The sequence below is a fragment of the Rhodnius prolixus genome, unplaced genomic scaffold (genome assembly GCF_049639745.1).
Source record: "Rhodnius prolixus isolate KJV_2025 unplaced genomic scaffold, Rpr scaffold_2, whole genome shotgun sequence".
NCBI classification, from domain to species: domain Eukaryota; kingdom Metazoa; phylum Arthropoda; class Insecta; order Hemiptera; family Reduviidae; genus Rhodnius; species Rhodnius prolixus.
The window spans coordinates 40842614-40867493 of NW_027411592.1; the positions used below are offsets into that span (position 1 = coordinate 40842614).

Below are 24880 nucleotides of genomic sequence, written 5' to 3' on the forward strand. Positions count from 1 at the left end.
CGCAGTGGATTTTGCTTTTATAGACACTCTAACGAAACCTAAATCTAGAGAGAGGAATTATTGCGCTCGTTAATCAACGGAACGCTCAACTAAATAAAAGTAAAGTAAAGTAAAGTAATCGCCTATTTTTTCAGGCGGGGCTTAACGTCCAACTACCAACTAGGTTCAACTAAATAAATATAATAAATCATTTCTTTAATTAAGGCATTTTTATAAAGAATGGTACATCTTATTTATTTAGTGGCTGAGTAGGTACGTTGTGACATTCAATTCAGTACCATGGTTATGTTTATATCATGAATATTCTAACATCATGCTTACTGTTTGTAAAAGTGTAAAATTTAGCTAGTCTTCTGTAAGTTGCTGTCACTTTGTTGTTATGCTACTTCCATAAAGATTAATACTGGAATAAATTGTACGAAAAATTTGCCAGTAAAAATTTATAATTTTTGTACCCCATAAACTTTATTTAGTTTTTTTAAGCATTTAATATCTTCTTCACAGTATACTTTGGAATGGAATAAACAAAAAGTAAGAAAAATAGCATCCAAGCTAAAATAATGAGAAATATAATTATCTTCTTCTTGTGATATCCACAAACATAAATCCAAATGGCTCTTAGTGGAACAATCCAGACAGACCACTTCATGGACGGACGTCTATAATAAAATAATATGAACAGTTATTTTATATGTTTTTAGGCGATGTAGGAAAATGGATTTTATTAAAACTGTCCGGTAGGACAGTTGTATAAGGGTTGATCGTCAAAAACTGCACGAAAAAGCGTAACGTTGAAAAACACCCAACTTTGACAATTTTTTTCTATTTTTCTATAAAAGATAAAATTCCCAAATTTTCTTTAAAATAAAGGGCAAATCCTCCTTTATAACTGTAATTTTTTTGCAACAACCCAGATTTAATAGGTTTCGAGAAAAAAGTTGCCGAAAATGAGCAAAAACGGCTTTTTCAAAAAATGTTCTTGTTCTTGTTCTTCTTGTTCTTCTTCTTGTTACCTTTTTTGTAAACAACGTAGCGCCTAAAAGCGTGAACCGATTTTCATGAATGAGGTGTCATTCGATTCGGAATTTTATGTAGATGTGCCTTTTGGGGGTCTCGATCCTATACATGGAATGGGAGAGGAGTTAGCCCCCTTTATGCAAGGCCCCCTCCAAAATTATTATTACTAATTACTCTGTAAATCTTGGCCCGATTTTGATAAAATTTGGTAGGATGATAGGGTTAGGGCTCCCCTACGCAACATTAAAGCGGCGATCAGCTCTTACACTTGTTAAGGGGAAGTATAGCAATCGTTTCAAATTATCGACACGTGAACCGACCGAAGTGTCATTCGAATCGAAATTTTGTACAGATTTGCACTTTAAAAGTCTCGACGCCGTGCCTCATAAGGAGGGGAGTTCGCCCCACCCAAATAAGGCCCTTTCTAAAACTATTATTACCAATATTTCTATAACGCTTAGTACGATTTTGATAAAATTCAGCTCGAATAAGTGGTTAAAGCTCCTCTACGTTGCTGATGCTCTTGCACCTACTAAGAGGAAGTACTGCAATCGTTTAAATTATCAATGAGTGAACCGATTTAAATCAATGAATTGTCGTTCGATTAAAAAATCTTTGCCTCTTTGCCTTTTAGGGAGAAGTACTGCAATCGTAGTTTATTTTTCTTACTCCTCTTAAAAGGAAGTACTGAAATCGCAGTTTAATTTTGCTATTTACGTACAAATACCTTCCTATGTTATTCAAAACGCTTTTTCAAAAACATTGTTATTGGGGATGGTTTGGGGGACCGCAACTATAATCATTCTTTAAAAAGATCTCTCCAGTGGTAGTTACGGTTCCGACTTAACACCTTATCAGGTTATAATTATAGAATTGCTTATTCCAAATTTTAAAAAAATCTGTAAAGCAGATATGTAACTTTGTAAAATAGACAAAAAGGAAAATTTATCCAAAAGGTACAAAAATCTCCTTAACAAAAACTTACAGCTTAAAATGTTAAGTATAAGGGTTGATTAAACGCCAAAAGGTACACAAATCAGCAAGTACCCAACATTTCATTAATACTTCATTAATATTTAAATAATTCTACTGCATTAATTTGCATTAATAAGTTATTTTTTAGAATTTATTAGATGTCACAGACCCTTATGCTGGCCACTTTATTTATAATATTTTTTTGTTATAATTATGATAAATCACATATATGTACATGCATGTTAAAGTAGAAAAAGACAAAGTTAGAGAAGGCTACTGTCTTGAATTCGTCTTACCGAAATATTCGAGAGCACAAATAACACACAGTTATAACAAGTAGATTATTCAACAACAATTATTGATTTCTCGATTGTAATTTAATTTAGACCTCCTAATTTTACTTATAGTAAAATACTGGAATAATTAGCTGCCCTAAAAATATGCATATCTTATTTACTTTATTACATATATACAACATTGTGGGATGAATACCTACATTGAGAATGTAATTGAAGAAAACTATGTTACTTGCGATAAAGCCAGATAATTATTATAAACGTTTGACTACTTCATAAAATAACAATTACTTTAATCGAAGAATGAACTTAAACCGACGATTTTTAAAAATCATTGATGTATGTTGGTGAAGTTTCTTTTAAAAAAAAGTTTTGAATTTTTTAGCCTCATAATTTTTTTTAATTTTTTGTAACGTTTTTCTTTTTAACCTGTAATTAATAGTTTCATTATTATAGATAACTAGATATTACAGTCAATCTACAGTGCTACTTGAACATATATTTTGTAGACGAAAATGGCCAGCATAAGGGTCTGTGACATCTAATAAATTCTAAAAAATAACTTATTAATGCAAATTAATGCAGTAGAATTATTTAAATATTAATGAAGTATTAATGAAATGTTGGGTACTTGCTGATTTGTGTACCTTTTGGCGTTTAATCAACCCTTATACTTAACATTTTAAACTGTAAGTTTTTGTTAAGGAGTTTATATTAGTACTTACAAAGGTATTGATAGTGCTTCAGGCTCATTCCTTCCTCTTCCAGCTGGTGAGCTTTCAGCTTCTTCGGCAGTGAGAAGAGAAAATTCCAAATCAACTAGTCCCTGAGCATTAAAATTACAATTATTCATAAATAAATTAGTGTTTTCCTATGTTTAACTGGGCATCAAATTTAACTCATCCTAGAATTTTTTGCACGCACTATTTCATTCCGTAAGAAATGCATAGCAACAAATGGTTGGGATACTATGTACAATTACAAAGCAATTGTAAACTTTTCTGTATGGTGCCGAGCTTTGTTCTTGACATTACACTGAGCAGGTTCAAGCGGTCCCAATGCGTTTGTTGAAGAGAGCGTGTTGCCTTTTCTTGCCTCACTATTTATTGCTGGAAACTGGGTGTGAATGGTTGAAAGCGATGCTGTTAAGGGCAATCCTTAAGAGGGGGGTGAAATTATTACAAATGCCCGATTTACTAGGATCTGTTTATGAATATGGCAAAAAGGGAAGAAGGGAGAAAGGGAAGAGGGGTGAAAGGGAAGAGGGGAGAAAGGAAGAAGGGAGAAAGGGAAGAGGGGAGAAAGGGAAGAGGGGAGAAAGGGAAGAAGGGAAAAAGGGAAGAGAGGAGAAAGGGAAGAGAGGAGAAAGGGAAGGGGGAGAAAGGGAAGAGGGGAGAAAGGGAGGGGGAGAAAGGAAGAAGGGAAAAGGAAAGAAGGGAAAAAGGAAAGAAGGGAGAAAGGGAAGAGGGGAGAAAGGGAAGAAGGGAAAAAGGAAAGAAGGGAGAAAGGGAAGAAGCGAAAAATGGAAGAAGGGTTCACTTGATTATAATTGAACTTTTCAGTAGGGTCATTATTAATAAAATGGTTGATGCTAGCAATTTATGGTTGCATCAGAATTTGCCCACATTTCAGGCTAACCTTTTTGAAAGAAATCATTGTTTGTCATTGGATATAAAAAGTGCTCTTAATTCTCTGAACAAAAAATCTACAGGAGTGTGAGCACACTAACTGGGCCACAGAGTTCTTACTAGACTAAAAAATTGTTTTCAAGCTTTGGAGAAACGGTATCTTTGTACAGTCGAAGGCAAGTTTAGAGAAGATTACATAACATGTAGGACATGGTCCTTAGGACCATATCCTATAGCATAGGACTTAAAAATCTTTATATATATGTATTGCCGTTATGGGATTTGCTAGCTAGTTGCTGTGTGCTTCTTAATACCAAACATAAAATTGAGCTTAAGCTTCTTGAAATTTTGTCGACAGAATTTTTTTTTATATAACTCTTTCTGATTTAGAGATCCTGAAGCTTGGAATTAGTGAAACGACGATAAGTTAAATTTCACATGACCGCAATGCTCCCTCTTATGAGGAGGAAAGGAAGAAAAAAAAAACTCTTGGTAAAAAAAGTAGATCTCAAAAACAAGAGTGATAGAAATTAACAATATGAAGGAAACAAAGTAAAAATCTTTGTTAAGTATTTATTATTCTCAGTATATGATAATATTAGTAAATTACAAGGGAAATCTAATATCTAAAGTTATAATTAAAGTTCACTTACAACCACTTTGATTCTTTTTCCGTACTTGGGCATGTTCGTCATAAATGGCCACCACCCTCGGACATGTCTCGCCGCAAACAAATCAATTGTTTTCTCAGTTTGTTCAGAAAACAGTGATTTCATTTTTCTACTTATCTCTTTCATTGGCAGTGGCATGGTATTTAGATCAATAGCTAAAGAACCTGTAAAATGTTTCTCACTTAATTGAGACAACACCATCTTCAGATTTTTATATCTATTGAAATAATAATTAAAATAACAAAAATTACAATAATCAGAAATTGATTTATTCATTTTTATATATATAGATTTTTTTTTAACACTGGTAAACATATTAATTCAATCATGTTAAATTTTAAACATTAAATTCTCTAGAAATATCCTTTTTTCCGACGTACCTAAGACCTAAAAAGTTGCTTTTTAAAATGTTTTGCGCATTTATAAATGCAAGTGTATGTTTTGTATATTTGGGAAAATTCTAGCTAAAAAATAAATTGCGAAAAATTCTAAATGAGTATATTTAATTTCATTGATTTTTATCCATCGTTTACAGAATCTCTGACCGGTTTCGGACTTTCATTATCATAGATTATCCAGTTTAGTGCACAAATTTGGACTTCATTTTTTTGTTAATGACTCTCAACTACACTTTCTGACTGAATGAAGGGAGTTACTTGGTATGTATGTGCGTTATTCTAAATCGTAAAACTTTTATTAATGTTCTTGAACGCTTTTTTAATAAAACCATATCCATAAACATTAGATGGAAAAGATATTACCTTAGGGCCGTGGTCCCCAACCATATGCCCGTGGGCGCCATGGGGCCCGCCAGCAGTTTGGTAAGTGCTACTATGTAATAAAAACAAAAAAAAAGAAGCAAAATATTTGAAATTTAAGCAAACATTTTTATTAAAAATAAATTAAATTGATAGATTTTGAAGATTTCAGAACTTGAGATTTTGAATCTTAAAAATCATATTGTACTGAAATCCTATGTAACAGATGCAACACTTTTGGAACCTGGTTGACAAAAAAAGGCTTCCAGTTTTTAAAAAAAACTGCAGCACGTAAGATAAAAATCGTTCCTCACTTTCACATATTTATGCGAATCATGGTTTTCAACTATGAACATAGTAAAATCAATTTTAGATCTCGAATTACCGACTTGATGATTGTATGCAGACAGGAATATTAGCCTACAACCCTGATTATGAGGCACTGGACATTGATGCTCAGTCCAAAAGATCACATGAACTTTTAATAAAACTTATTTGGTATAGTATTTTTAGTTAGTCACACATATTAAAGTAATGTTAAATTAAATATATTTAATACATTATTTGTATTACTGATTTGAAAGTAATTATAAATTTAGCTTTAAAAAATAAATGGTGCCCGTTATATCATCGGCTATCTGGAATATGCTCTTCGGTACTAAAAGGTTGGGGACCACTGCCTTAAGGTGCACCGTATAGTTTTCTGAAACCTTTAATCATTTTATAACACTAGTTATAACGTAACAGTTATATTATTCAACTGAAGCTGCAGAGAACAAGTAAAAGAAATAATTAAGAACATTTATTTTTTTTTTTTCAGCTATGCGAGCCCCATTTTAGAGATTCATCAGTGAAGTGTAGAGACGTTGACTTGCACTGGTTAAGCTACACTTGCGATAGAAGTAAAATAACCTGTAACAGGAGTTAGTGCTATGGCAGATGGAATCAATGATGTGTGTCCAGAAAAAAAAAAAAAAAAATCTAACATAAATAACTGATAAATAAATTTAAAGTAATTGATTAATTTTCTAAGGAATATGAAAATAATAATTTTAAATGGTAAATTTATCACACAAAATCAGTTACCTAAATATTCATTTGGACGAAATCTTTCATTGTCCCATATTTGAAAGTACACTATGGGAGGTACTTTATTAACTTGAACATTTTCATTAGGCTTCATAAAAGTAATTAATCTCTCTTCTCTAATAAAAGAAAAATTATATAAAAACCTCCAATTGAACATTCCATCACCTTTAATTGCGTTAAAATGTACATCAGTTTTCTGTAAATCTTCTTTTCCTCTCAACCATCTAAAATTGAATTAAAACATGAAAATGATTATCTATAATTAATTTAAAGGCAAATCCACATCTAATATTATTGGCGCCCGGAGCTATTTCTTAAAATGAGTTCAAATTTTTTTTATTAACAAAAATTCCATACTTACGATTTAATGTAAATATCAGTATGAAGTTTACCATGAAATACGCTCTTATCTTTCAACACTACACCAGAAGTTGACCAAACAATCACTCTTAATTCAAAATCGATTGGTTCTCGCGGTGCAATATTTACTTTTGGTGGAATTTGATGGGTGGCTATTTTTGGGAATATATCTATCCACATTTCTAATTTACCCTAAAATTATTAAAAGTTGTATTAAAATACATGAAATTTTATTTCCATTAAAAAAGCGACACAATAATTTCATTATCCCAACAGCTTTTACAAAAAAGAATGATGGATAATTATGGCCAAGAAATATTTTTTTTTTACTTTACCGAGCTCTTCACTAGCAACTAGGTCATCCTCAGAGATTGCATTGTTTAAAAAATTGTAAATTTTAGTGTTCATTAAAGAGAAGGGATTGTAATAAGATTTGATTTTTAGTATTGAGGTTTCATCGGAGTCATCCGTTTAGAAATACCTCAAGAGAAGGTTTTTATAAAAAGTTCTGTGTACCCGTGTACATGGTTTCCCAATTTATCCCAAAAATTGAAAATTGTAAAAAGTTCAAATTGGATACTCAGGTTAGATGCTTGCAGAGAATAAGGTTTTTATAAAGATCGATCAATCGGAATCGCAATTTTAATATAAAGTTCTCAATTTTTTTAAATATGATAAAAAGAACTGCAACATTCTGACTACTGTTCTTAGAAAAGTGTTATTCGTGTCGTTATAAATACAAGTTGAATAGCAGCGAGCTTAGAGAGTCGCTAACCCTAATCCTATTAGAAAAGTTTAGTTAATTAGTTTTCCTATTGAGAAAATTAAGAAATGAAGTTCCTTTAGAAGAGTAAAGAATAGCATATTTCGCTCTATTCCAATCAAGGATGAACTACAGATAGGGTTATAGAAATTTACACGTGACGCAAATTCGGTTTTCAGACTAAAAAAGCAATTAAAGTGATGTTGCAAAAAAAAAATTATGAAAGCGGAAAACCACTTTTCCAACAATGGCAGATGATGACTTTGCCTTCTCTCTCTCTGGCTCTGAGGCAAAAATGTAATGAAGGGGTAGTAACTAGAGAAAATCAGCCACGAATATAACATACATATGTACGAGGGTCGTTTGAAAAGTCCGTGCAAAAATAAAAACTACTTAATTTTTTGGGGTAAACCTTTTTTATTTTTCAACATAGTCTCCTTTTAGGCTTATACACTTCGTCCAACGCTGCTCTAGTTTGTTGATCCCTTCCGAATAATAGGATTTGTCCAAGTCTGAAAAATAGCCATTCGTTTCTGCAATCACCTCCTCGTTTGAATAAAATCTTTTTCCCGCCAGCCATTTCTTCATATTGGGGAACAAATAGTAGTCCGAGGGAGCCAAGTCTGGAGAATAGGGGGGATGTGAAACGAGTTGGAACCCTATTTCCATTAATTTTGCGACCACAACTGCTGAGGTGTGAGCTGGTGCGTTGTCGTGATGGAAAAGGACTTTTTTGTGGGCCAATCGTGGGCGTTTTTCTTTCAGCTCGGTTTTCAAACGGTCCAATAACGATGAATAATATGCACCTGTAATAGTTTTACCCTTTTCCAGATAGTCGATGAGGATTATTCCTTGCGAATCCCAAAAGACAATCGCTATAATCTTTCCGGCCGAAGGAACGATCGTCGCCTTTTTTGGCGCAGATTCCCCCTTCGTAACCCATTGTTTAGATTGTTCTTTGGTCTCAGGAGTGTAGTGATGTATCCATGTTTCATCCACAGTGACGAAACGACGCTTAAAGTCCTGCGGATTCTTCTGGAACAGCTGCAACACTTCACACGATTTCGTTTTTGGTCAAGCGTGAGCAATCGCGGCACCCATCTTGCGGATAGCTTTGTCATGTCCAAATGTTGATGCAAAATATTATGTACCCGTTCATTCGAGATGCCCACAGCACTAGCAATCTCACGCACCTTCACTCTTCTGTCATCCATCACCATATCATGGATTTTATCAATGATTTCTGGAGTAGTAACCTCAACAGGGCGTCCAGAACGTTCAGCGTCACTTGTGCCCATATGGCCACTCCGAAAATTTTGAAACCACTCATAAACTGTTTTAATCGAAGGTGCAGAGTCACCATAATGTTTATCAAGCTTCTCTTTAGTCTCCTGAGGCGTTTTGCCTTTCATAAAGTAGTGTTTAATCAACACACGAAATTCTTTTTCGTCCATTTTTTGAAAATCACTCGACTTCCTCGATTCAAACGAATGCCAAACACAAAGAAATAGACCGATCTGGCTGTAACTTGGTGTGTGTTCTTCCAAGAGATGTTACTAACTAAACATAACCTCGATACGCGCCAGTGGTGCTATCTCTCTGACTTTGCACGGACTTTTCAAACGACCCTCGTATGTAAGAAGCAAAGGAAATAATTCCTTACCTGCGACAAGGTTAAAGAAATCGGATTTACTTCCGAATTATGCTTCCATAAGAATCTTTAATAAAATACCAGTGAATATAAGACAGTTGGAAATTAAAAAATTTGAGATAATTTAAAAAAAAAAATTGTTTAATAACAAACTGTTTTTATAGTGTAAGAGAATTTACTGAAGTAAATTGTATTATTGTTAGGTTAAATTTAGTGAGGGTTCAGTCTGTGATTTATATTTCATTTATTTATTTATTTGTACATCACAGTAATTTGTGTATATTATTGTATAGTAAAGATTTGAAATATTTTGGCTTGTCTTTTGTATTTTTATAGGTTCAGGTATTAAATAAATAAATAAAAATGCTATTAGAGAATCGTCAATTCTATAATGTAGAAGGATGTTCTTCACTGCCTAGTTTTAATAATAATATTACAACGTCGTGGGCGCTAATGACCATCGCCAAAATAAAAAAAATACATCGTCTGGTGTTGCTCCACGCCGTATGGTTTTTTTTTATAATTAATTAAAATTGTGATGATAATAATTGTTTTTACATAATTAAATATTTTAATTTATGTTCATTTTTCGGAAGTCTGAGCTAATACGAGGGTTGGCTGAAAAGAAATGCTAGGAGAGAGGGAAAGAAAACAGTTATCAAGTTCGGACAAAAAGTATATTAAAGTACAATTCTTAAGCTTTACAATTATGTATTACTTTTCAATGTAGTCACCATTACCGCTAATACATTTCTACCAACGTGAAACTTTTCTTGAATCCAGGAATTGACAGCTGCCTTCACCCCTTCGTCTGAGGAGTAGTGATTACCCTTGAGGTCTCTCTTGAGTAGTGGAAACAAATAAAAATCGCAGGGGCCAAGATCTGGGGAATAAGGAGAGTGTGAAATTGGTTCAAACTTCAGTTTTTCCAGAGCCTCTGTAGTCTTGCGCGAGGTGTGAGGACGAGCGTTGTCATGTTGCAAGATTATTGGTGTACGTACCGAGAAGAATTTACCGTTGCCCCTGGTTCCAGAAAATCGGTCACATAAACTAGGTGAGCATCTCAAAACACAGTCAGAAGAATTTTTTTTAGCGGACGATTGTGTTTTGAACTTTTTCGGCCGAGGTGAAGACGCATGTCGATATTCAGTGCTTTGCCTTTTCTCTTCTGGGTGTCGTAATGATGGACCCATGATTCGTCCCTTGTCACAATATTCAAAAGAAAGTCGATAACAGCACGCTGTTTATTTCGCAGTGACATAGCACCAGTACACGTGTCCATACTTCGGCATCTAAAAAATACACTGGCTGAACGCAGCGAGTTCAAACTACGCGTACGTAATTAGAGGAAATGTGACTTCCAAAAGCCACCTCGCGCGCTTTTTGAAGCTCTTCGCGTCAAACAAGCATGTGTTTATTACTTTTCAGCCAACCCAATACTTCAATTAACTCGCTTAAGCCGATTCACCTTAGACATTTTTTTAAAGAATTTATTTTATAATATTTACTTGTTCTACCCCTGGATACTTTGGATCGTACAATGAACGTGTTTCTACATGTTCTTTAACCAATGAACAGCCAATAGAATCTAGAGTATCCCAATGTTTTAATGCGGTTAACGCTGCGCATTCACGAGGATCTGCATTAAGAAAAACAAAAATGATTATCATTAGCTGAGGAAGTTAATACCTGTATTTAACCTAGTTCTTATGGATGTATCAGCAATCCTGCATAGATAAGTTGAATCAACTTTTACCTCAATCTTACAAGATGCAATAAATACATTATAATTAAAGAGATAATAATTTTTGCACATTAGTTATCAACAAAAATAAAAAAATCCTACGTTTAAATAAATAAACTATAAGTGTTTAACACAATTAAAAATAAGATCACTCGTTACCTTCAACCAAAAAGAAAATAAAATGAATTTTTTCCCCTCTTTGTCTTCACCTTTGATATAGAATGATAAGAAAGAACTTATAACGGCCGAATGCACGAATTTTGGCAGTCTGTCACAGTTGGTAGAATTTGTTATTTAAAAAAAGTAAATTAAAGTAATCGCCTGTTTTCCAGGCGGGGCTTAACATCCAACTACCAATTAGGAATCGTGGACGGGAGCGAAAGTACATACTTTACTATAAACAATTTTTTTCTAAAAAAATTAAAATTAGCCATACGTATTATTCAAACTGGGAACCTCCCACTTACAAAGCCACACTCATGACCACCTGGACCAAGTAAGGATTAAAATTAATAACTCGCTCACCTTCTTTTGATAACATTCCAGAAAACTTGGAATTGGCTACCATGACGGTGTTTCCTTCATATTGTGGTAAGTCAAGGTGGTAATGGTGGCATAATTTTTCAAGAAGATGCGTCGGCTTCATGACATCTCTCCACTTGTTATAGCCATCCCTAAAAATTATCAAAGCCTTTTATTTATAATTTGAATGATATTCTTGGATTAAATATAAATAAATAATGTGAAAGAGAAACAATAAAACATTAGATCAGTGATGGAGAGAAATTATCACCCTTATTCTGAACGTAAATTTAATTTAAATAAAAAAAGTTTTTTTTAAAAAAAAGTGTGGTAAGTGTAAATAGGTAAGAGATTTGCTGAATTAGTAGCGTGGTGGATTAGCAAGTCGGAGGAGATCCAGAGTTTAAATCCCAGACGTGCTACTCTCAGATTTAGACTTTCTAGGACCCTGTACCAGAGTTGATAGAAAAAAATAAAGCTGATAGAGATGGATTACAGTTTGGCTTGGGACTGCCCTGGGATTATTGCTGCAATATGGAATGTAACCTTAAAGCGTATAATGTTTGTGTTGTTAAAATCGTAAACACTGAACTCACTCATTATAAATTTGAGAAATGCCACAAGTACCTCGATGTTTTGAAAAATATCTACTCTCCACATCGACCACTGTTTCTCCAATTAAATCATTACCGCCACGATCCCAATCCATAATTCTAATGGTAACCAATGAATCAAAAGGCAACGTTGCATCTAGTTCAAAACATCTATGACAATGTTATTAATATTAGTGAAGGAAATATTTATAACAATTAAGGTTACTGAAATATTATAAATAATTTAGCTATTAAGTGAGCTACATATTTTTATAATTGACATTAGTAGATATTTCTTTAACTTAATAGTATTTTAGAATTTCGTCGTACAAATTACATACCTTAAACGTTACTCCTTAACAAAAACTTACAGTTTAAAATGTTAAGTATAAGGGTTGATTAAACGCCAAAAGGTACACAAATCAGCAAGTACCCAACATTTCATTCAAGCTTAGTTGATATAATTTAAGTAATTTTGCTGCATTAACTTTTCCTTCACATTTTTTAGAATTTATTAGATGTCACAGACCCTTATGCTGGCCAGTTCATTCATAATATTATTTTGTTATAATTATGATAAAATGTATATTATATCCGTTTTTAAATAGGTACTTTATTTTAACTCTATTCCGAATTATTCTTCGGATTTAGCTTTAATTTGCTTTTTATTCTGAGATGTCACATATATATGCAAAAGTAGAAAAAGACAAAGTTAGAGTCGGCTACTGTTTAAATTTAAATCACGGATTTAAAAGAATATTTCAGTGTTGAATTCGTTTTACCGAAATATTCGTGAGCACAAATAACACACAGTTAATAACAAGTAGATTATTCAACAATAATGATTCATTTCTCAATTGTAATTTAATTTAGACCCCCTAATTTTACTTATAGTAAAATACTGGAATAATTAGATGTCCTAAACGTATGCATATCTCATTTATTTTATATTACATAACATATATTTAACATTGTGAGAAGAACAGCTACATTGAGAGTGTGATTGAAGAAAACTATATTATTTGCGATAAAGCCAGATAATTATTACCTATTATTATAAACGTTTGACTACTACATAAAATAACAATTACTTTAATCGAAGAATGAACTTAAACAGACGATTTTTATTAAAAATAAAATAATCGAAATCACTGATGTATGTTGGTGTAAGCATTTTTTTAAAAAAGTTTTTGAATTTTGTAGCCTCGTAATTTTTTTAATTTTTTATAACGTTTTCTTTTTAACCTGTAATTAATAGTTTGATTATTATAGATTAATAGATATTAAAGTCAATCTACAGTGCTACTTGAACAAATATTTTGTAGATGAAAATGGCCAGCATAAGGGTCTGTGACATCTAATAAATTCTAAAAAATGTGAAGGAAAAGTTAATGCAGCAAAATTACTTAAATTATATCAACTAAGCTTGAATGAAATGTTGGGTACTTGCTGATTTGTGTACCTTTTGGCGTTTAATCAACCCTTATACTTAACATTTTAAACTGTAAGTTTTTGTTAAGGAGATTTTTGTACCTTTTGGATAGATTTTCATTTTTGTCTATTTTGCTAAGTTACATATCTGCTTTACTGTTTTTTTTTAAATTTGGAATAAGCAATTCTATCATTATAACCTGATAAGGTGTTAAGTAGGAACCGTAACTACCACTGGAGAGATCTTTTTAAAGAATGATTATAGTTGCGGTCCCCAAACCATCCTCAATAACAATTTTTTTGAGAAAGCCTTTTTATATAAAATAGGAAGGTATTTGTACGTAAAAAGCAAATTTAAACTGCGATTTCAGACCTTCCTTTTAAGAGGAGCAAGAAAAATAAACTGCGATTACAGTACTTCTCCCTAAAAGGCAAAGAGGCAAAGATTTTGAATCGAACGATAATTCATTACATAATGTAAATAGGTTCACCCATTGATAATTTTAACGATTGCAGTACTTCCTCTTAGTAGGTGTAAGAGCATGATGGCACTTCACAGCCATATAGAGTAGCTTTAATCACTTCTTCGTGCTAAATTTTATCAAAATCGGACAAAGCGTTATAGAAATATTGGTAATAATAGTTTTAGAAACGGCCTTACTTGGGTGGGGCAAACTCCCCTCCATATGAGGCATAGCGTCGAGACTTTTAAAGTGCAAATCTGTACAAAATTTCGATTCGAATGACACTTCATTCATGAAAATCGGTTCACGTGTCGATAATTTGAAACGATTGCTATACTTCCCCTTAACTAGTGTAAGAGCAGATCGTCACTTTAATGTTACGTTGGGAAGCCCTAACACCATCATCCTACCAAATTTTATCAAAATCGGGCTAAGATTTACAGAGTAATTAGTAATAATAATTTTGAAGGGGGCCTTACATAAAGGGGGCTAACACCTCTCCCATTCGGTGTACAGCGTCGAGACCCCCAAAAGGCACATCTACATAACATTCCGAATCGAATGACACCTCATTCATGAAAATCGGTTCACGCGTTTAGGCGCTACGTAGTTTACAAAAAAGGTAACAACAACAACAAGAAGAACAAGAACAACAACAATTTCTGAAAATGCCGTTTTTGCTCATTTTCGGCAACTTTTTTCTCGAAATCTATTAGGTCTGGGTGGTTGCAAAAAAATTACAGTCATAAAGGTGGGTTTGCCCTATAATTTAAAGAAAATTTGGGAATTTTATCTTTTATAGAAAAAGAGAAAAAAATTGTCAAAGTTGGGTGTTTTTCAACGTTACGCTTTTTCGTGCAGTTTTTGACGATCAACCCTTATATAGTATTTTAGAATTTCGTCGTACAAATTACATACCTTAAACGTTATTCTAACAATATTTGGGTTTCGATTGAATTTAGCAAAACAGCATGGAACATAAATTCACTTCACTAATTGCGGCCCTAGATAGTGGAACCATCGCCTGACGGATAGAATAGTTTAGGCAAAAAAGAGGAATTAATGGCGTTGAGGAACGAAAAAATTCAAAGAAAAATGGAAGATAAGTTAATTTTGCAATTTATTCAAATATTATTGATGTGAAAATACACAAGACGATTGTTCTCAAAATTCTAACATAATTTTCTTCAAAATTAAAATTGTTTACTATAAGTTACTGCACCTGTACAACCCTCTACACTACTCTGTACATATGTAGACGACACAGCCATATTAGCTTCAATTACACATCCTACATCAGCTTCATACAAATTACAGACACACTTACATAAAATAGAATCCTGGGCCATGAAGTGGCGGATTAAAATGAACTCACAGAAATGCCAGCATGCCACGTTTACTTTCCGACGGGACTCCTGTCCACCTGTCCTCTTCAATAGCAATTCTCTTCCTTATACAAATCTGGAGCGCTACCTTGGGCTCTACATAGACAAACGGCTCACGTGGAACCCACACACTAGACTTAAAAGACAAGCAATGACGAAACGTGCGAAACTACTCTACAGACTACTTGGACGACGCTCCAAATTGCCCATTGAACTCAAACGCTTAATATACAATACTATCCTCAAACCTATGTGGATTTACGGACTAGAGTTGTGGGGTTCAGTCAAACCTACAAACATACGGACAGGTCAAAACATTTCAGTCAAAACTCCTCCGACAGATAGCTGACGCTCCTTTCTACGTGACTAACCTCACTCTTCACAACGACCTCAACGTTCCCTTCATAGACTAACACGCTAAGGCTAAATACCGAAAATTCCACACTACTCTCTCGACTAGTTCTAATCCTCTTGTACTGTCTCTCACTTCTTCTGTCATCCCTAATACTCCTCGCCGACTGAATCGCCAGTGGCCCCGCGACTTCCTTGTAGGCTGAAGGCCTAAATCATTATTCTCCTATCTTTCCTCTTTTCTCTCGTATTCTCCTCTTCATATTCTCCTCTCTCATGTAGAGAATTCTACCGCTGGGTAGCTTCTCTCCTCCTGCTCTTCCCGCTCCAGTTCATCTCATTCACCTCCTATTTACTTATTGTTTAACAGTTTAAAATGTTAAGTATAAGGGTTGATTAAACGCCAAAAGGTACACAAATCAGCTAGTACCCAACATTTTATTCATGCTCAGTTGATATAATTTAAGTAATTTTAATGCATTAACTTTTCCTTCACATTTTTTAGAATTTATTAGATGTCACAGACCCTTATGCTGGCCATTTTTATCTACAAAATATTTGTTCAAGTAGCACTGTAGATTGATTTTAATATCTATTAATCTATAATAATCAAATTATTAATTACATGTTAAAAAGAAAACTATATAAAAAATAAAAAAAATTATGAGGGTAAAAAAATTCACACTTTTCAAAAAAATGCTTGTTAATTTTATTTATTTATTAATTTTATTTTTAAATAAAAATCGTCGGTTTAAGTTCATTCATCGATTAATGTAATTGTTACTACATAAAGATGTAGTAGTCAAACGTTTATTACAATAGGTAATAATTATCTGGCTTAATCGCAAATAATATAGTTTTCTTCAATTACATTCTCAATCTAGATGTTCTTCCCACAATGTTATATATATGTAATATAAAATAAATAAGATAAGCATACTTTTAGGACAGCTAATTATTCCAGTATTTTACCATAAGTAAAATTAGGGGGACTAAATTTAATTACAATCGAGAAATGAATGTTTAATAATCTACTTATTTATTAACTGAGTCATTTGTGCTCACGAATATTTCAGTAAGACGAATTCAACACTAAAATATTGTTTTAAATACGTGATTCAAAAAACAGTAGCCGACAATAAATTTGTCTTTTTCTATTTTTACATGCATGTATACGTGACAGCTTCAGAATAGAGGGCATATTAAAGATAAATCAGAAGAATGATTTGGAATAGTGTTAAAATAAAGCACCTATTTAATAACGAAGATATAATAAACATTTTAGCATAATTATAACAAAAAAATATTACGAACGAACTGGCCAGCATAAGGGTCTGTGACATCTAATAAATTCTAAAAAATGTGAAGGAAAAGTTAATGCAGCAAAATTACTTAAATTATATCAACTAAGCATGAATGAAATGTTGGGTACTAGCTGATTTGTGTACCTTTTGGCGTTTAATCAACCCTTATACTTAACATTTTAAACTGTAAGTTTTTGTTAAGGAGATTTTTGTACCTTTTGGATAGATTTTCATTTTTTGTCTATTTTGCAAAGTTACATATCTGCTTTACAGATTTTTTAAAGTTTGGAATAAGCAATTCTATCATTATAACCTGATAAGGTGACCGTAATTACCATCGGAGAGATCTTTGTAAAGAATGATTATAGTTGCGGTCCCTAAACCTCCTCAATAACAATTTTTTTTTAGAAAGCGTTTTGAATAAAATGGTAAGGTATTTGTACGTAAATAGCAAAATTAAACTGCGATTTCAGAACTTCTTTTATGAGGAGTAAGAAAAATAAACTGCGATTACAATACTTCTCCTTCAAAGGCAAAGAGGGAAAGATTTTGAATCGAACGACAATTCATTGATGTAAATCGGTTCACTCATTGATAATTTTAACGATTGCAGTACTTCCTCTTAGTAGGTGTAAGAGCACGATGGCACTTCACAGCCACGTAGAGGAGTTTTAATCACTTCTTCGTGCTAAATTTTATCAAAATCGGACAAACCGTTATAGAAATATTGGTAATAATAGTTTTAGAAAGGGCCTTACTTGGTGGGGCAAACTCCCCTCCTTAAGAGGCATAGCATCGAGACTTTTAAAGTGCAAATCTGTACAAAATTTTGATTCGAATGACACTTCATTCATGAAAATCGGTTCACGTGTCGGTAATTTGAAACGATTTCTATACTTCCCCTTAACAAGTGTAAGAACTGATCGTCGCTTTAATGTTACATAGGGGAGCCCTAACCCCATCATCCTACCAAATTTTATCAAAATCGGGCTAAGATTTACAGAGTAATTAGTAATAATAATTTTGAAGGGGGCCTTACATAAAGGGGGCTAACTCCTCTCCCATTCGGTGTACAGCGTCGAGACCCCCAAAAGGCACATCTACATAAATTCCTGAATCGAATGACACCTCATTCATGAAAATCGGTTGTCGCGTTTAGGCGCTACGCAGTTTACAAAAAAGGTAACTACAACAAGAAGAAGAACAACAACAACAAGATGTTGGGTACTCGCTGATTTGTGTACCTTTTGGCGTTTAATCAACCCTTATACTTAACATTTTAAACTGTAAGTTTTTGTTATATAAAAAGAGAAAAAAATTGTCAAAGTTGGTTGTTTTTCAATGTTACGCTTTTTCGTGCAGTTTTTGATGATCAACCCTTATACAACTGTCCTACCGGACAGTTTTAATTTATACAGATTGTAAATTACAAAATAAATTTTAAAAAATATTAAAATAAATAAGTTACTGAGCCTCAAATTACATAAATTTTGTTTAATAGTTTTACTGGAATTAGCCAGAACTGTTAAGTTTAAAGTTGTGTAGTATTCTTTACAATTTTGCGTCAGGATGGTCATTAATAAAGGTAAAGAACTTCTTTTTTTTATCATCAGAAAACTTAATAACATTAAAACTGAGTTAATTCTTTTGACCTAACCACACTTTTAACTATTCTGAGTATTATATTCTTTGACGTTGATCTTGCATGGATGTGGAGAGGAAAATCTTAAGGCCAGAAAAAGGAAATACTGTTATTGTATGGGACTAAAGCCCGACGTATAAGTAAATAAATAAAACTTTTTTTGAAAACTGTTCGAAAGAAAAAGAGAAAAAAAACTGCTTGAAGATACCCAAACAATTAAGTTTATAAAATAAAAAAAATTTGGTTCATCAGTTATCAAGATGGCAAAGAAGGTATTTCTGCTGTACGAGAGAAAGATGAGGCGAAAATCCAGCTGTGTGTTAAGGTACGCTAGACTGTCTGGAGCTCCCATTGGAAACCAAGGTAAAGTACAGTGACCGGTCTTCCTGATTTAACTTCCTTGAAAAGCCCATTTAAAGCTTTATTCAATGTAAATAATAAATAATTTTCTTAATTTTAATTAATAACAAATTTCAAAAAGTTACTTTCCGAAAATTGGATTACTATCTTGAATTAAGTAATTTTTGCGATCAGAAATAACAGTAGAAGGTGTAGCCAGTTCAATATATGGATCAACAGTGCCTTGATGATCTTTAGAATTTAATTTGTGCGCTCTTACAGCATAAACTCTAATTAAGATTGGTATGCTTTCTCTTGATAAACTGGCCAAATGATGAAAATACGGGTGTTCATCATTAACCACCTCTCCTAAATGATTCACAAATACTTCCCCGTCTACTAATTTATATAAAGATATTGCAGCCTACAAAAAAAATGTAAGTAAAGAATTAACTTTGCTACGATTAGATTTATTAATGTATTTATAGTAAAAACAAACAAAAACGTAATGACCTTCAGTTTTGCAAGTAAATTACTTTTATCAATTTCATCTCTTTTATTCTTATAAAAATCAAAGGTACGGAAACAGTCTGTGAACCCATTATATTCCGGCTGTGCTTCTAATTCATTAGTATAAATCTGAAAAAGTTTCAGAATTTGTTATGGATTTGATAAGCTTTGGGGAAATAGTCCTTAATTTAATCCTATTCAGAGGGAATCCTACTAACCCTTTGTGGTGCCGTCCACCCTGTAGAGCTAAAAGGAGGAATATTTGGTGAAAATAAGAATTTCAGATGCTCTACTATTCAAATTTTTTTTTTTAATTATAAGAAGTAGGTACATGCGGAATTCGAACTGGGGAACTCTTCTTGAAAAAGTATGCTTCATAACTACTGCACCAATCCTGCCCCAATTCTGAGAGAGACTTCTACAATTTTCTTTAATCTGCTACTTTTTTCCCCAGCCAAATTCATTTCTTTTGAATTAAATTAAGTTTAATTAAGAGTCATGTAGAGTATTGTGTAAAGTTGTCAAGTATATGGGATAAATTGCCAATAGAATACCATGGTTTTATACAAACTTTTTGAATTAAGTTCAGAACAATAGCTCTATCTTTTAAAAGTTTTAAATGATTTGTTTACAATGATTTTTGAAATTCTGTTTTTCATTTCATATTCTGAAGTAGTTAGCTTTCTAATTTTAAAAAATGTCTTGCTATCTTGTTTACTACTTTCCCCTGTTTGGCTTTCCTGAAAATTGTTAAATTGAAGTTAAATTTAAGAAAAGAATTTCTAAAATAGGAGTGGCCTGCTGCACTGATGCATAGTTTAATGAATTAAACTTTAAATATTATTTTCTTTTGATTCCGGTAAGAGGATGTATACTAAATTATATTTTCGAAATATTTTGAAAATTACCCTTTGTTCAGTTGTTAGTCTGTCAAGGCATTCATAATATTTCGTCCACCAATCAAAATAGTATTCTTCAGTGTCAGGGTCTGGTAGTTTTGCTAAATGCGACTCCGCTATTTGAGGGAGTGCTAAATAATCATTTTTTCTCCTTTTTCTGTAACAACGTAGCCAAAAGTTTCGACAGCGACTCCACCAATTTTGTTTAGTTTCTTTCGCCAAAGTTCTCTCTAAAACCTATTTAAAATTTTAAAGATCACACAATGAGATTTATTTCGATATCCACAGTAGACCAACAATTAGTTTTACAAAAAAAATAAAACCACATTTAATTACTTTACCTATGCGCCTGTTGACATATCGGCTACTAAGTAAGCTGCAATAAAAACATGTTAAAAGAAAATTACTTTGAAGGTCTGTTTTACGTAAATGACATGTTTTCTTAAAAAAAAAAAAAAAAAAAAGGAAGAAAATTAAGTTGATTTTAAGTTGACGCCTGATCGAATGAAACGACTGTAAAGAAAATACATTTCAAATTACTTATCCGGTTCTTTACTTTCGTTATTAGCGCAAGCAATGGATGATTAATGTAGAAGTTCTGCAGAACGGTTATAGAAGTGATATTTGAATTAGCTGTTAGAAAGTATTTTTGACATTTGCTATAACGAGAGTGTGTGTCAATAAAACTAAAGCCATCTCTCCAATCAACAAAGAGATTATGATTACGGACTTTCGATGACTTCATAAATTGGCCAATTTTGAGGGGGGGGAAAAAACTTCAAGGATGATTGGCAGTTACTAGAAACGGCAACTACCAATTGGGGCTGAACTTCAATCTAAAAAGTTAAAACGCATCACTAGCCAAGTCACATCCACAAAGAGAAAACATTTCTCAGATTTAGTAAATGAAAGGGGGTTTTCCACTGGGAAATGATTCTTCAAGAAATGGATAGAAAATGGACTGACTTCTGGATAATTTAGTGACTGAATAGCGTTGAAGAGATTTTTTTTTTTACACTCATGGTCTCAAAAATCAAAGAAGAAAAAAGTTCATTATCAGCACGGAACAATCGAAACCCATAAATCTTTAACGTAATAACATACTAACGCAGTTAGGAGTGCACTAATTTGAACAAAAGCAGATAGAATTAACTAGTGATTCTTCAGGATATTGTGAACTCTCTAGAAGTTTGCCGAAAAATGATTTATTTAGAAGTTATTCCTAACTTCTAAATACCGAAAAAGAATATAATCATTATTATATCATTATATGTCCACGTTATGTAGTAGAAAGGAAACGAATGTTTGACGACATATACAGATGCACCCTTTCGCTACGAAGATTTAATATTCTCCACCAACATATATGTGCTTAAGTCTATAACAGAGCTAGCAATGAAATATGAATGTATTTAAAAGTTGTAGAATGAATGCAAGAAAATGATTACAGAAGGATTACGTGATTTTAATTTCGGTTAAGCTATAAGGATGGCAGGAGCACAGAGTACTGCTCCATCCATTAGCTGTAGTTTATGTAAATAGTTGTATATAGTAGAAGGATGAATGGGTGAAGCGAATGTACGAGGTGTGTTCAAAAAGTAACGGCGATTTTTGTTTGTTAAAAAAAATGGATCAAAGAATTTGTATTAAATTTTGCGTAAAAAATGAAATAAAGTGTAATAAAGTGTGTGAAATGTTAATAAAGGCATATGGTGAGTCTGCTATGAGTAAAACAAGGATTTACGAGTGGTATAAGCGTTTCCAAGATGGCCGCGAAAACGTTGAAGATGACGAACGACCTGGACGTCCAAGCACATCAACAACCGATGAAAAGTGAAAAAAGTGAAAGAAATGGTTATGAACGATCGCCGAATCACAATCAGAGAAGTCGCTGATGATGTTGCCATATCAATTGGCTCATGCCATGAAATTTTTTCGGATGTTTTGGGTATGAAACGTGTGGCAGCAAAATTTGTTCCAAAATTGTTGAATTTCGAACAAAAACAGCGGAGAATGGAAGTTGCTCAAGAGTCACTCAATGAAGTCGACAACGATGCGGATCTACTGAAACGTGTTATAACAGGTGACGAAACATGGGTTTACGGATATGATGTCGAAACTAAGGCTCAATCGTCCCAGTGGAGGCATTCTGGATCGCCAAGACCGAAAAAGGCTCGACAAGTGCGGTCGAATGTGAAGGTTATGCTCACTGTGTTCTTCGATTTTAATGGCATAGTGCATCATGAATTCTTGCCACAAGGTCAAACAATCAATAAGGAGTACTACCTACAAGTTCAACGCCGTTTGCGTGAAGCAATCCGAAAAAAACGCCCGGATTTGTGGCAAAACAATTCATGGATTTTGCACCACGATAATGCACCTGCTCACACTTCATTGCTTGTTCGTGAATTTTTGGCCAAAAACAAAACTTTAACGATGCCCCAGCCTCCATATTCGCCAGACATGGCTCCATGTGACTTTTTTCTATTTCCAAACATAAAGAGAACATTAAAAGGCCGTCGTTTTACAAGCATAGATGACATTAAAAGCGAATCGCTGAAAGCTATCACAAAGATCGAGTTTCAGAAGTGTTTCGTGGATTGGAAAAAGCGCTGGCACAAGTGTATTGTATGCGAAGGGGACTACTTTGAAGGCGACAATATCAATGTAGATGAATAAATAAATATTTTTTTCAAAAAACGAAAATTCCCGTTACTTTTTGAACACACCTCGTATTTATAAGTAAGAATGGAGAGTGAGTGATATTCTAGTGATAAGCACCTAGACGATGCTGGCTGTATGGCGAAAGCAAATGTCAAAAAGATCAAGATTTATGAAAATATCTTCCAGTTCTTGAATTTCCGTGGGAAAATAGATACAAGTTGATAGAGGCACCTATAAAAAATAACTCGTTTGAACCTTAATCTTCATCCCCTCCAAAAAATGGGAGATGAGCACCATTAATTTTTAATTTATTTTGTATACCTGCAATCTTTTGCTTCTCTCTAACAATATCTCGCACATTTCTTGAAAATCTATATGATTGACATTAAATATACAGTATCAACAATGAAAAATGTTATGTTAAGAAATTACTTCAATAGATTGTAGTCGTTTTAAATTTTTCAACTTCGAAAGAGGGATATTCGTCAAACTTTCTTCAGATGAAATAGTACTTCCTAGAAGAAAGGCTGGAAATTTTAAATTATTTTTTATGTAACCTTTCCAATGTATATTATATACACAATTGAATATCACTGAAAAAATAATAATTACAATCTTTTATAGTAGTTTCCCGTTCATTTTCTGCAACGAGCCACTTATGTTTGTGTGTGAGTTTTACCAAGAATATCATAATGTTATGAATGACACTGCTTCCAATGTACTCTAAAGTGCCAAAACTTTCGTTATTGTACAGTCGTATAGTTAAGGGTGGCGCAAATGATATATTCTCTGGTATATCCTTTAAACAAATGTATACATATAATTATGGTAATGAATATTTACTAATTAGGGTTGTCTTTTTATAGAAATATCTGAACGAAACTCTTTCATACTTTCTCTTCAATTTAAAATTATAACTTTGATTAAAAGTCAGATTTTCTTTCAGATCTGTCAGAGTGACTTTCAATACAAATTCATAAAATGATTGAAGAACTTAGCAATGAATAACTTGTCACGCAGCCAATACTTTCATCAGATCATTATTGGTTTATTCTTAGAGTGTAGTTGTTGTGATATTGGATACAAATTGAAATTGTGGTGTTGGACTTTATAATCAGTTTGCATTTCCACTTTGATCTATATTCCTATTGGTTTTATTATTCCTGTTACATTTTATTATTCTGTATATATATTTATGCTTTGGATTTTCATATTTAAATTTCTATTGGATGTGAGTGCTCTTAACTAAATAATAATGAAATATGCCTGAATATGTTAAATGCAACTTTTACCGTCAACATATTTAAGAAACCTGCTTATGTTCTAGGATACAAAAACAAGAGTCTACCATGTTCTACTTAGATCTGTCCTTAGCATTGCTCAGAAGCGTGGATAATTCACAATATCCCACACAACGAAGATTTATATTATATATATGTGCATACAAGATAACATTTCTCCGACAGGAGGATTTATAGACAAATTTAAGTTCCGAAATTAAAATGTTGTGTGGAGGCGATAGATCAACATGGAGATTATCGCCTCTAATAACTAAAGTCTTATTTTATAAGGGTGATTTCTTTAGAAAGAGCAAATTGCCCTGGTGGTTTACAAGGAAATTTGTAAATACTAGCATTTCCAATTGTAAAATTAGAAAGTCATAAATAAAGAGTTTCATAAATTGATTTTATCAGTGACAAAAATAAAATAAATTTGTATAGCGCATTTCAGCTGAAACAGTATTGTAAAGGACTGGAAATATTAACTATTGAACTTTCTATTTAAAGGAATTCAGCTCATTTATTCAACCCACAGTCCTCTCCA

At 33.0% G+C, this 24880-nt stretch overlaps 1 protein-coding gene and 2 long non-coding RNA genes across 10 annotated transcripts in view; 2 read left to right on the forward strand and 1 right to left on the reverse strand.

Annotated features, from left to right (window-relative positions):
- Window positions 1–434: 434 nt before the first annotated feature.
- Window positions 435–24880, reverse strand: part of LOC141449658 (otoferlin-like) — a 40927-nt gene continuing 16481 nt past the window's right edge. For 3 of the 7 annotated variants that reach the window (XM_074119288.1, XM_074119287.1, XM_074119286.1), the window contains 14 exons: window positions 23669–23855; window positions 23489–23583; window positions 20402–20629; window positions 20126–20233; window positions 19497–19622; window positions 19130–19407; window positions 12071–12238; window positions 11478–11626; window positions 10717–10847; window positions 6796–6986; window positions 6432–6658; window positions 4570–4751; window positions 3014–3114; window positions 435–659 (listed from right to left, as the gene is read on the reverse strand). In XM_074119288.1, coding sequence (XP_073975389.1) covers window positions 479–659; window positions 3014–3114; window positions 4570–4751; window positions 6432–6658; window positions 6796–6986; window positions 10717–10847; window positions 11478–11626; window positions 12071–12238; window positions 19130–19407; window positions 19497–19622; window positions 20126–20233; window positions 20402–20629; window positions 23489–23583; window positions 23669–23855 — 2352 coding nt within the window. In that variant the 3' untranslated portion in view covers window positions 435–478. Of the gene's footprint in view, window positions 660–3013; window positions 3115–4569; window positions 4752–6164; window positions 6258–6431; window positions 6659–6790; window positions 6987–10716; window positions 10848–11477; window positions 11627–12070; window positions 12239–19129; window positions 19408–19496; window positions 19623–20125; window positions 20234–20401; window positions 20630–23488; window positions 23584–23668; window positions 23856–24880 lie in introns of those variants that run through there. The other 4 variants (XM_074119289.1, XM_074119290.1, XM_074119291.1 and 1 more) reach the window with 4 other exon arrangements.
- Window positions 2991–6448, forward strand: LOC141449665 (uncharacterized). Its single transcript, XR_012455635.1, has 4 exons — window positions 2991–4468; window positions 5123–5246; window positions 5333–5843; window positions 6166–6448. It is a non-coding gene; the product is annotated as an uncharacterized lncRNA (long non-coding RNA).
- LOC141449666 (uncharacterized) lies at window positions 19282–24876 on the forward strand. Of its 2 annotated transcripts, none has more exons than XR_012455637.1 (3): window positions 19282–19420; window positions 24003–24287; window positions 24365–24876. It is a non-coding gene; the product is annotated as an uncharacterized lncRNA (long non-coding RNA). The 2 variants fall into 2 exon arrangements; XR_012455636.1 differs by having other exon boundaries at window positions 24384–24871.